This window comes from Pleurodeles waltl, chromosome 6 (genome assembly GCF_031143425.1).
Source record: "Pleurodeles waltl isolate 20211129_DDA chromosome 6, aPleWal1.hap1.20221129, whole genome shotgun sequence".
In the NCBI taxonomy this organism is placed as follows: Eukaryota; Metazoa; Chordata; class Amphibia; order Caudata; family Salamandridae; genus Pleurodeles; species Pleurodeles waltl.
In genome coordinates, this window is record NC_090445.1 from 872,530,045 (window position 1) to 872,544,171 (window position 14,127).

Sequence of the window (14,127 nt, forward strand, 5' to 3'; positions counted from 1 at the left end):
ACTATCCAATATGACACCGCTAAACAATATGATAATCGAGTAGATACAATGCCAGCAGATCATCTTGACTGGGTTCAATCCCAGCACCATAACAGGCGTCCAAACTCCAAAACAATGAAATATGAGCACCCTTTACAAATGGTAGTATGTATTATACTAACGCAGGTACATAAAAAGCAGCATTGTGTCTGATGATATAGCCAGTCGTGGCTCGCAGTGCTAAAAAGGGGCAGGCAGCATGAGGGTGGTTAGGGAGGCTGAGCACGGGGTATATTTAAGAAACGTACAGTTTTTTTCTAAAAACTTACCTGATCCTCTGATCCGCGCCGCTCTCCTTTCCATTGTCGCTGCAGGCACAAGCTCCCAGCCTGCCCAGCGGCCAATCCAGATGCTGCTCAGAGAAGCGTCAGGATTAGCTGGGAGCACCCAGCCAGTGTGCTCCCAGGCAGATTGTGAGCCTGTGCAGGTTCTCTCCAGCCCGTCAACTGTGATGCTGGGCTGAAGAGAGCCTTCTGCGCATGTGTGTTTGGCCAGTCTGAGACGGCCGGCCAAACACACATGCACTCTGAGGGGGAGTGCTGCTGCTATTTACCCCCATGGCCCTGCCTCTTTCAGAATGAAAGGATAATAAACTAGTTTTTTATCCTTTCATTCTGTAAGGTTTGCGGCTTCTGCTGCTGGCTGGGGGGCGACGCTCCTCCGCCCTAATGGAGGAGCCACCCCTGTATATAGCATGTCTGCAGAAGCCTAAGGGAAGAGTCCTGGCACAAAACCTGGAGGCAACCCTGTAGCCTGACAGCAGAGCAAAGAGCATGCTGGATGAATACTCAAACATACACACACACTGACAAGTGAGTGTCAAGCGCAGGCAAAGGGGCTGTTACACTCATCTGTTATAGTGCGAACTTTAGCTTCGGTATTATGGCAGGTGTTTGTTGTAAGAGCTAGCGTGAAATTACCTCAAGGTCGGACCACCCTCTCGCCACAAATGACGTTTTAACAAGATCACAATTCAGAATATTTTCCTTCGTTCCAAGAAAAACAAGTTATTTAACCGCCCTTTGGAGTTGAATCCAAGCTTTTCTAAAAGTCCCTAATCGTTTGTAGGACTGATTCTAAAGGGTATTTTGTCGGACTTAATGAATGGCGTTCACGAGCATACGATGATCCCAATGGTAGCGAAGAGCAAATCTAGTCCTTTAATTAATCAATATTTCCAATGTAATTTTCAGTGATTTACTATTTTTATTTGTTTATATTATTATGATCATTTTACCAATATACCTAAAACAGTACAACATATTTAACATATTTTATGCTGAATACTCTTGCTTTTACAGAGAAGTCAGGTTTGTGTGGTTTATTCAAGTGCTACTAAAGGGCCACAGAGAAGTAAAAAAAGTAAATCCAGATTAATATTTTAAAGTCGTGGGACTTGAACGTGTGAGTAATACACAGCGTGTTAAAGCAAACGGTTTAAAAAAGAATTGAAGAGATAGGAAGCAGAAGTTATATTCTTAAAAGTGATGGTTACCCCGGGCAATTCACGATTAAGACGTAATTACATTATTCCAAATGCATTATATTTGGGGGTTTCGTGGATGCAAGGTGTAATTTTTCATTAGTGAAAAGACTAATTTGTATAGTCCACAGGCCCTTTCGTGTATGCTAAATTCACACCCTGTGAAACCACTGTGCACAGCGTACTAATTATATAATGTTAAACGCGTACAAATCCGCAGATCATTCTAGAGACAAAGGTTGCTGGCCCTTTAAAGGAGGTATGTATGCACAGTATTTGCAGACAGGTGGAGGAATGACTGTGCGCCTGAGCTTAACGTTTCAGCAGACGTGTCTCAGATTCCCTCCTGCATCAGCCTGTCAATGAATCAATTGAATCACTCAGCTGCAAAATTAACTAAACCTCAGACATCCCTCAAATCCAGGGAAGGTCGGGGTAGGAGGAATGCACAGAGAGCAGCCGGTCACAGAGAGCTCCCTCACAGGCACACGTGTCGCTGCGAGCGAGCTCTCGCCGCACCCAAGAGAGCTAGACACGCCACTCAACACTGATCCTCCAGGCCTGCACGAAAACCAAGAGAAACGCATTCCTCTTCCACTTAGCTGCCAGTGAATTGTGGGGCAAAGCAAGTTTCGTGCAGAAGCCCAAGGAAAATCATGGGCACACGAAGACAGAATCATTTAATCTGAAGTACCTTCATTTTACAGAAACCGCATCACAATTGTATTTCCGTGCTATATGGTCGCTGTTTGCTGATGTATGCATTAGTATAATGGCGTGCAGCTCTTGGAAAGAGTAAGACATTCCTTAGTACTGGCAGATGGTCCTCTAGGCCAGAGCATTAGGAGATTGATTAGGAAGAGTATTTTACTAATTTTGAAGCAGATGTGGTGAGCGATTCCGCAGACACATCTACTGAGGCGCGAACTCGCCAGCTGTAAACAGGTTAGCTCTAAACTAGGTAAACACCCACCCGTATTGTATTGAATCACATTGCATTGCTCTAAGGAGAAAGTCCATTGCAATGTGCATGTTGTATGTAGTCCATATCATGGCAAGGGGGTATTGGGTCTGGCCATTTATTTATTATTTATAGAGGAATATTTCCATATATGGAGTCAAACTAGAGAATGTGGATTATTCTCAACCACCTACTGTGCCAACCCGTGCCAAAATCAATACTGTCACTTTCACACTTCTCTTAAAACAACTAGAGCAGTACTCGGAGGATAAATTCTGGACATCATGTATTGTATCCTTGTTTATACTTCTCATCCACTAGTTCTCCTTACACATTCACATCGAAAAATGCAAGAGATCTATAAAGGTATGCAGCAGAGAAAGACAAGACAGAAAATAGATACACCATATACACTGTCCCCTGGTACTCTAGTGTAACTCCAATGCAGGGCAAGACGAACAATCAACCCTAAAAAAACTGCATGAAAATGGCGATCACGAAAAAAACGCAAACATTCCAGGCGATGCCTCACCATTACGAACATCACAAATCCATTAAATCCGTTCAAACGGTAGCAAATAACCCAGTTGGAAGTATACATTTCTTCATGATGTCACCCATCATTAGTGATTGAATTCCACATCTCACAGATCTATGAATATCCAATACAAAAACATCTATCCTTGAGACTTGATAATTCAATGAAGCAAGCAAAACACTTTAGCTCTAGCTCCACAAAAACTCTGCACTGGAAATATCAAAACAGTGGAACTTCCTTTTCTACGGTAAAGGCAGTAGCCTAGAAAAGGTTATGATTCAATCTAATTAGAAATCGGAACAAAACAGCGCAACACCAATCCTCATTAAAATTAAAACTGGACTACCAGGGCCATAATAAAGTCTCACGGATGAGTCTTATGCTACCATGGACAGCAATGTAGAAATCCACAATGACCTGTCCACCTTTTAAAAACCTTCCCAAGGTCAAAGTATATTCTCTCCGTCAACTTTGCTGACAAAGTCAAGGTTTGGGGGAAGAGGGAAGATGGATCAAAAAATTGGATGAAAACCAAGAGAAACACATACTTCTTACACTTAGCTGCCAGGGAATTGAAGTGAAACTAAACCACGGAGCAACTGTATTGATCGTTTTCAGTTTCCAAACTTCAATTCATAATCAAAATGTTTTACAACAGGAAATTGCACCTGATCTATATTGGGCACAGATCATGTTGAAATACTTTTACCATAAAAATAAACAATTGTTATTCTCCTCTTTCCACCCTATTTTTATTGGTGCATCCCTGCAAATCTTTTATGGGAACACGTTCTCCTGTCATTAAACAGTCTGATTTATTTAGATATTCCTCACACTGACATTGCAACCTCGCCTTTAATTTTAATTCAATACTGATATCAAAATAGAACCAACAGTCTCTGATCCAGAAACACAAACGAGTGCATCAGCATGTTGTCAATGCTGTTTTTTAACTGACCTATTGTGCCTACGGCTGAAAGCTTTAGTTAATTCATACTTTCCAAGACTGAATTGGATGTTAAAATGTATTTTGTAAAAAATAAAAAACACACACATACAAAATAATATTGTCAGGCGAGCTACAATGTGCTATGAACCAGGTTCTAGTCTGGTTCTTGTGTAAAAGGAAGAGTTTAGTAGCCAATATTTAGGGTTTGTTATTTTTCAGATCATTAAGAGTCCATTGATAATGGATTACTAATGAATCAGTCTTTTATGTGTCATGTAATTGGAACGGTTTGCCTAAGGCCATAGGAAGATCAGGCCAGTGAAGGAGAACAGGTCGTACGTAAACATTTGGAGATCAAGAGAAACTATTTTCTGAGCTTCACTGCTCCTTGACCACAATGCACAGGAATAGACCCTCAGCTTCATACCTGAAAATGCGTTGTTGGTGTTAAGGAAGTAAATTTCTTCTCTGCCATCTCCATCAATGTCACAAGCAGCCACACCAATGGCATTTCCCTGCCGGTCCCGCAGGGCATAGTATGGAGAGCTTCGCTCATCTACAGCAATGTTGACAAGTCGCTTCTTTTGTTTGTCATATTTCAGCACCAAGTTGGCCCCGTTATATCTGGAAAAAGATAACTTTAATTCAGCTATATAGGTCTCAAACTATTATCAATCACAGAGAAATCTAATTTATTGCCTTTGCGATAGGGAGTTTCTGAAGCAAACAGTCTCACATGTAATGTAGCTAATAATAATTACTCCCATGAAAATAATCTAAAAAACAAACAACATAACCTAAAAAGCAGCCCTGGATAACAAACAACACTGATGTCATTACATTACGCATTTTAAGTACTGATGTCAGCTTGCTTGTAAGGTCAGAAACCACTGCTGCAGTAGCCTTGTGGTGCCCTACCAAATATTTCAATATTTCTGGTTGACCCAGGGTATTTTGCTGCAAAGAAACTTCAAGTTGCAAGTCACCTGATAAGTACTCTACATGTCTTTAAACTGCATACTTACATCCAGAAGGCAAAAAGGGAGTTCACCAAAAATAGAACCTCCCTTCCTTCAGCATTGGTGATTATCTTCCTCGTTTCCAAGACATGACATAGGCAACAGTTGGTGGTAGGTGATAAATACCCGTGGGGGGGTTCAGGGCATGTCTTCCTCTAAGAGGTTCCTGGAAATTGGAACTCCTAAGCCCCCTCAGAGTGGGAATGTGTATGTGTGCGTAGCATGCTACGGCATATATAAATGATTATTACACCCCTGTCTAGTAGCTCCTTGATGTATGTAAAGTCCCAATAAAGTAGGAGGACATGTTATACAGGATGGGCTTGGGATACCGGTCCCCCTTGTCCCTGCAAGAATATTAGCAATGGAACAAGGAAACCCACCTTGTGCTAACGTCTCTGGATCACACCAGGCTGGAAGACCACCTGTGGCTTCCAAAGAAGCTTGTCCTTGAAGAAGACCTCAGGCAAGGCCAAGGCCACTCTTAACACCTGAATGAAGTTGATATTCTGACTGTCCATCTCCTCCCCCTTTTATTTGTTCTGTCAGAACAATGCTATCAAAAGTAGCTCATGTTTTACGAGCAATTTGAGTAAGCTTTGGTAACATTATAAGATGCCTGATATAACCACTGAACAAGAGACACAGAACAGGTGCCAAGGTCGCTAACCCTGCAATCTGAATTACCTCACCAGGTTTAAGGATAAGTGCTGCTTTTTAGGGTCCAATTGCTGTCATCATCCATACATGAAGGTCCTTCATGTTGCATTCTATAGACATCCCCCTGACAGTGCCCATGCAAAGGAGAGGGCCCAGCATGTTCTTTCAGGGTGGAGCTACAAGTTGCTAGTGAAGAGTGCACAAGTTCTTGCATTTAGAATGATTCACCTATGGATAAACAGGTAGGAATGGGAGCCTGAAACAGAAGTTACCACAGATGACAAAATAAGCACGGGCCTTCATCTATCTCTGCACTAGTATTCCAAGCTGCAGTTACAGATGCTATTACAGCCTGTGACTTTCTGTGAGTAGGAGGACAAGCATTGGAGCTGGGGGTGCATGACAGTTGAGGTTCGTATCTTTGTTCCCCAACAATGTTCCACACCTAGTGGGAGGGGAGTTGCCCCTAGAACTGTTGAGTGACCACAGACTGCTCATATCCCTGGCCACAAATGTGCTCTGATGCTCTGAGTGAGAACACACGTTTTGCAAAGGAAGGAAGGGTTCACTCATCTTGGATTTTAGGAGCAAGGTGCATTGTGGAACTGTTTGCAGTAAGGCAAACAGGAACTGCTGCAAATGTAGGGATAGAGTTGCCCCAGGAACTTTTACCCCATTGGTTAAGGAAGGGCCAGGAGTAACCCTCAATCACTAGCTACTTCCAATCATAAATGTTGTAACCTTCTAAGAACACTTTCTGAACCTGTGGAAGAACAGAAGGGCTGCACCTTCTGTGAGGAGACCTGAAGGGGTGGACCTGTGCCCCCTTGTAGGCATTGCAAAGAAGTGCTCCAAGGGTTAGTTGGCTGGGTTCCTGTGAGTCTACAGGGACACAACAGTGTGCAAAAGGCCTTTTCCATGAAGCTCCCAGCAGCAACTGGACTTAGGAACATTTTGGATTTTCAAGACCTCAAGAGGACTTGGACTAACCATGCAAACTAATACGGCCAAGGCGAGAGTTCGCTAGGCTGAAGAAATGGGCTCCTCCCACTTGGATCATCTCCGTAGCTGCAAATCAGTTTCAGTAAGAAGGTATCAGCCGTGTGGAACTTCTCATTGGTCAAAGGCTGCATCCTTGCCCCCTGGAGGATTCTGAGCTCTTATGATTTAGAGAATGAGGCTGGATGAAGAAATCTTGTTAGGGCCAAAGCATGAAAAGTACCGAGCTGACGAGTGAACCTCTCTGGATGGTTAACCCGGACAGGTTAGTGTCATTATTCTTTGAGGCGGGCAGTAGCCCACACCAAATATTAATCCACTTACCGTGCCATACAATCCAAGGTAAGGTGTATATTTTCATTGCAATTGTGTTTTAAATACTGTGGCAATTTGGTTTGGGGCACAATAGTAATAACCATACATCCTATCCATTGCAGATTCTGACATAGCAATGCACTCATCCACTCATAACTTACAAACATCTATAACCTGTTTTGTGAAAGGGAAGTAGTATTTCAAATACCCCAGTGATACATGCTTTATACAAGGGCAATTTGAGCAATGACACTGCACCACCTGTATCCTAATAGAAACCTCTAAAGTCTGACCCAGCATAATAAGTAATGTACACCAGTCCTACAACCCATAACAACAACAGTGGTCTCCTAAGCAACCTCTTGACAAAGTAAACATAGGATGTTGCATCTGAGCTTATTCATTGGGGCACATTGTACTACATAAGCACTATGTTATGGGAAAATGTAACTTATGCTGGCTCAAATTTGTGTTCTGCTTGTTGTGTGACATTCCTAAAATTACAGCGCATTGCACAATTCCTTTGCCATTTGCAGCAAAATTATAGGTCAGAAACAATGTGAACAATGAAAAGGTGAGTGTGAAAAAGGTCCTTGAAGAGTTTATTCACACAGAATTGACGTGCCAAAATAAGATTTATTGCAGCGAAGAAGAAACTACAGAAAGTCTCAAATGTAACTGGCTTTTACAGTCTGTTTCAACTATCAACATTCCACTTAGAACTCTCTAAAGAGAAGTTTATCATGGCAATCATAGAGTTCATGGAAACAACAAAGCATAATTAAATACATACACATCACATATCTTCCCCCTTTAATAAAGCATAAATGTTAACTGTTTTTCACCACAACCAAGCAATTGAAATTCAAGATGCGACCGTCATTCAATTTAGCTGCTCCCCGAAAGACCTTTGTCACAATGTAGGTCCTGCTGATCTGCGAGATACCTCAAATTCTTTCTAGTAACTTTATTTTAACTACATCACCCATTTTTATGAGCAAAGACTAGCCACCTTGTGCCAATCATATCTCTAATTTCTCTCACTTTGCAAATGTACTTCTCTTGCCTCTGGTTTCTTCATCATCTCGTAAACTATCATCTCATCCTTACTGTACCTTATCATCCAAGGATGATCCACCACACTATATGGCCTATGTTTCTTGAGTAACAGAAAAGGACTTGTCTCATAGTAGAATGAGGTGCAAACCTGTACTTTTCTACCCATCTCTTGACAGCTTTTGTTATTTCTGCCAATCTTCTCTGTTATTTCTGGCAATCTGAATAGCTTCTTTAAGGGTCCTATTTAATCTTTCCACCATTTCATTTGTTTTTGGGTGATATAGGGCACATTATTTTTTATGAGTGATGTCCTAGTCCCCCAGAACTTTTTTCAACGTCTTTAAATGTCAGTTGTAATCTATTGCCCATCAGAATCATTCTGGGATTGACTTCCCTTGCAAGTATCTTGGTTAAAAATGTGATGACTGCTGCAGTGTTTATCTCATTCGTTATTCCAGCCTCTGGGCATCGGGAACGCATATTCATGACAACAACTGAATAGTTGGAGATGCTGCCCATGCTGATGGGCCATACTATATCTAGAGCAATCACTTCCCAAACCTCAGTGGAAATTTCCCGAGAGCGCAAAGGTGGTGCCCATGCTTTCATATTCTGGTCGCTAATTTTGCACTCACAAAAGTCGCTTACAATTCTCTCTATCACAATGGCCATTCAGGCCACCAACACAGGCACCTAAGACATTCCTTAATTTTACTAATACCCTGATGACCCTCATGAGCCAAACGAATCAGACGATCTCGGATTCCCAAAGGTAGAACTAATTTGCTTCCGGTCATCAAAATACCACTGTTCACAGACAACTCGTAAAATATCTTTGCATATGCTGCAAATCTTTCACTCTTCCTTCAACTATTGTCTCCAGAAATTACAAACTGACATGTTTCTCCTCAATTTATCACTTTGTATCTCACACTTCCATTCGCTATGCATTACACATCCCATTGTCACATTGCACACCTTCACCTCATCATCCTTCCACCAATTTTCCACCTTCCTCTTGGGTCCGGCATCTGCAGCCAATCTTGACAGACACACTGCAACTTTGTTGTCAAGCCCAGGTAGATAGGAGACAATAAATTGAAAATCTTGCAATGCTACAAACCACTTGCAGATTCTTGATGAAATACAGTCAAGACCCTTCTTCTCAAAGACGTCCAGCAAGGGTTTATGGTCTGTCTGCACCAAAACTTCACACCCTAAAGAAACTGTCAAATTTTTCTAAATGCAGCGTATACTGCAAGACCTTCCCTCTAATGGTTGAATACCTAGTCCCCACCCCTCTCAAAGACTTGGAAGTGAACACTATAGTGACCTCACCTGCACCAAGCCCCTTTTCACTGGCATCTGTAAGTCCGATGCAGGGCAACCCTGGGACAAATCTCTTTAAAACCTGAGTGGGCGACAGAGCAATTTTAAGATCTTCAAATTCCTCTTGACACTCTTTTGTCCAAGTGAATTGAACACCACTTTTTAGAAGACACGTTATGGCTATAGTACAACTTGCAAAAATGGGTACAAGCCTAGAATCGAAATCTGCCATTCTGAGAAATGTTTGCACCTCTTCTTTCTTGGAAGGTTGTGGCAGCTCAGATATGGTTGTGATAAGTTACACCTTGGGTTTAACACCTTCACCAGTGATAACATGTCCTAGATACATTATCTGAGATTACACCTGCTAATCTTAAGAGTTATTCCTTTTTGCATAAATATGTAAAGTACATCCTCGACTCTCATGACGTGATCAAACTGTCACTAAACATCAACACATCATCCAGAAAAAGTTTTACCCCGACTATTCCCTCCAACAAACTCACCATGAGTCTCTGAAATACAGAAGCTGCAGAACAGAGCCCAAACGGCATTCAATTGAAGCGAAACACACCAAAAAGTGTAATGAAGGCTGTTAAGCTTTTTGAATCCTTACTTAACCTAACCTGGTGATTGGCAGACGTCAAGTCAAGCATGGTAAAATACTTGGCAATACCGATCAACATCACAATAGGTACTCAAAATTTATCTTCAATAACCTCTGTATTGAGATGGTGAAGATCAACATAAAAACAAATCTCTCTAGGGGACTTAGAAGTCACTACAACTGGTGCCACCCATTCTGAAGTCTCCACCGCCTCATTCCTTCATTTTTTAGCCTATCAAGCTCTAATTCCACTGCTCCATGTAAGCTCAGGGGGTTATTTCCTACCTTACATGGAACATGTTTTTCTCCTTCCCCGATTCCAATGCGATGAACATAACCTTTTACACACCCCACTTTATCTGAGAAGACTTGCAAAAACTTGTGTTGAAACTGTTCCACCACAGTATCTAGTTTTTTTTTACTTCCACAGGTGGACTCAAATTTGGATCCAGATATATACAAAACAATTTCTGGTGTGGCCAACTCGAGCTAGAATCCCCTTTGACAGGAATGTACACCTTCCCTTTAGCATGACTTCTTGGAACTCAAAATCAGCTTTAAAATAACCAATCAACTCTATTGGTTTCCCCCGAGCCTGTATGTTGTGACATCCGGAGCATAATTTTCCCTTTGAAATGACAGCCATAATCTTTATCAGATATTAATGCTAATTTGGCACCAGAGTCGATCATCATAACCACCTGCAATCCATTTACCTTAACCACATCAGAGGGATGTGTACAGTTAGCATTTGAAAAACCATTAATGTTGACATCAGATAATTGTAAGAATGTCTTCCTCCTCCACACAAACCTCATTCAAATTTTCTTTGCCAAAAGAAGACAACTTGCAACACTTGCCAAAGTTTCTCTTTCTCCCACACACTCTACACATTACACGAGCAGTGGAACAATCCTTGGAATTTGCCATGTGATTTGGATTGCCACACTAATAACATACTTTTTGACTAGTAACACTCTGTTGTTTCCTCTTCGGAGTTGCAATTGTGTGTATTGCTGTGGTCTTGCTTATTGTTCCACTGTTTCCCTCATTTTTAGACTTATGTGGACAATGTACACATTGCATTGAATGCTCCACCTGCTTAGCTATCATAAGAACGTCTGTGAGACTGGGGTCACTTTTTTACCCACAATCCCTCTCTAACTTTATCACTCTTACATTCAACATAAATTGATCAAGGATTCTCTCCTCTGTCTGTCCAATGCAACTTTGAAGTGAATACGGTTCCCAGAGCGCTGTTAGAAAGTCTTCAACTGACTGATCCTCATTCCGTTTCCTTTTACCAAGATAAAACCTTTGCAGAATTATGGAAACTTTCTGAAAATAATGTGTATCTTATTTTTTTAGTGCTGCCTCAAATTCATTCAATGTATTACCATCCCCTTCCCTGCCAGTATCTGGAGGATTCTCATTACAGCTCTTGGCCCTCCACACCTAAACATGTATCAATATGGATGTTTTTTTCCAGATGATAAATTGGGTCCACTCACTTCTAAATAGTTAATAAATATGTTTTTCCACGTTGACCATGTTAAGGGAGGGTTCTCCAGGAGGAGAGAGAAAGAAAGGGGGGTGATGAAATAAGTTGCATGTTTCACAACTAAAAACCAATCCAAAAGTTAATATGCAAAACAATGTTTTTGCAAAAGCAAAACCTCACCCGATGCACAATATTGTACGCGGGATGTACCTGTAGGAGATATATTGTTAAATATGTAAGAAAGAAGAGATAAAAGCAAAATATATATATATATATACATATATATATACATATATATATATACACACACACATACACACACACAGCAGAAAAAAATTGTTCTCTGTCATATAGAGAGGTAAAAACTATAGTTCCAGTTAATACACTTATGGTTCCAGAGGACCTTCAATTTCCATGAAAAAAAAACTCCTCCACCTTTAATTTCAATGAGCCTCTGAGAAAGGACGAGCCAGGACAGGGCTGGAAGCCACGTGAAGGAGGAGCATGGTAAACATAATCTCTTCAGTACACAAATAAATAATTTTAATAGTACAAGAATATTGCTTCGTTGTAGATAATATCTAACGAGCAGGGCACTTTCCTTGTTGTATGGGAAATAAACATGACTTTTTGTTGATGAAACAAGAGCGGAGCGCACAAGTCAGCCACATTAATAAGCAGGGCACTTTCCTAGTTGTCTGGCTGATAAATGTGGCTTTTTGTTAATGAAAGTTAGGAGCGGCTCATGCAAGTCAGCCACACAGACACAGTTCATACAGGTGATGTTGCAAGTCGAGCAGCTGGCTTCTCTGCTCATGAGCTGGAGCCAGCGCACAATAGTCAGCTGCACGGAGACAGCTCGTGAGGAATTGTAGGCAAAGTCGCAAATTGAGCAGTTGACTCGTCCGGCGCTCGAGATTAAAGCCTGGCGCCGGCACGCAGTAGAAAGCAGCACGGACACAGCTCGTGCTGATAGGATACATGGCTCAACAGTGCTCGCACTGGGAAATTGTTAAGTAGACACCGGAGTGAAAATAAAATCTGCCACATTACAAAATTAATACAGCTTCATTTCGTTTGTTAATGATCCACACTGACAGCACATGAAGGTTAGACCAAATCAGGAGTGTTGAAAGTAGCTCAAAAGCATGTGAGCTCAAAAGCGGAGCTATAACAGTACGCTGATTCTGCAGAGGTTACAGTCTGGGAGTAAATTATGCCAAGTACAGTTAAGTAGGCATAAGCCCCATAAACCAAGTACATGGAAGATACCTGAAAAAACAGGGTAGTGTGAAGTGCTGTAAGAGTAGACTTGTTGAATTTTCTTTAGGGATGCATAGGTTGTACAGCCAATCATCATAAATATGAAAGAACCCCTTGAAGAATCTATCCACGCTGAATAGATGTAGCAAAACAAGATTTATTGCACAATAGAAGCCCCAGACAGTCACAGAAAGTCCATCATGTGACTGCCTTTAACAGTCTCGGTGTCAACTATCAACATTCCACTTCAAACTCCCAAAGAAGCAAGGTTCGTCATGGAAACACGTGACAAATAAACAACAATGCATAATTAAATGTATACACTATCACAGTGAGTACCTGTTATTCCAACATTTTTTGGCACAAAACGCACTCAAGTCAACAATTGATAAAGACGCTTTTCACTCCAAAGTACAGCGCTAAATGACAAATTTGCATTTTGGGTAATTACGTATTATTTTTCAAATTTCCCCCATAATTATGTATAATTACACAAATCTAAATTTCGCTCACCCCTAATATCAGTGGGCAGTTACTGAACTTTAAAAATGGTGGGGCACAAGTAGCAAGAAAGCATGGCTTCCCCAAGAAGGGTTCAGCGAGTGGGGGTCTCCCCCCTGAAAAGGTTGACAAATTATGTAAAATAGAGGTCAACACATTTCCATTAACAGCCTTACAAAAAGCAATAACTTTTTATAGCCATTTTTCAAAGCACATGCACATATATTATGTATGGCTTCCTTTTTTGCCAATCAAAGCTAACCCACTGAGTAATACCGGAAACAGGTGGGGAGTAAGATCGTCAGAGTGAAACTTAAACTTATGTGCTCTACTGAACATACAAACAGCATCTTGCACTCACTTAACGCCACATTTTATTTTTCATTTAAAAAAAGACATTGTATTTAAAATAGTGTACCACTTCGCGCCCATAGAAATGAACGAAAAGCACTGTTCTCTGCTTTTAAACAGGCTAAAGAAGAAGGTATGTCCAGTGGTTAAGTTGCACAATGAGGGACTAAGAAAACTAGGGTGAAATCACAGCTTTCCCACTTGATCACATTGTGTGATCTTAGTCATCACTGTAATCGTTTCACTCTAGTAATTCAGTCCTTTGGGTCCTTTACACACTCCTGTGTACATCATTTAGTACCCTATAACGTCCTAAACTGAAACAATTACAAGTATTAAAGACAACTTTGTGACTGTTAAAGTCTTTTCCCTAATTTCATACGTTTGCCACACATTTTACATGCTACATATTTTGAAGGCTGGGCTTGGAGGTGAGTGCCAATCCAGAGCTTCGGCTGGGCTCTCCCTGTCGATTTATTGGCTTGCCCAACTCTATTAATTCCAGGGACGGAGGCCTCCCAGCTTTGAACTGCTGAGCAAGTCAACCCGTTCA

General features: G+C 41.2%; 1 protein-coding gene across 2 annotated transcripts in view; it reads right to left on the minus strand.

Moving 5' to 3' along the window:
- The window catches only part of CRTAC1 (cartilage acidic protein 1), a 1,353,390-nt gene that overhangs the window by 944,456 nt on the left and 394,807 nt on the right, over nt 1-14,127 (minus strand). For both annotated transcript variants that reach the window (XM_069239641.1, XM_069239640.1), the window contains exon 3: nt 4,398-4,594. In XM_069239641.1, the coding sequence (XP_069095742.1) occupies nt 4,398-4,594 (197 nt within the window). The remainder of the gene's footprint in view (nt 1-4,397; nt 4,595-14,127) is intronic.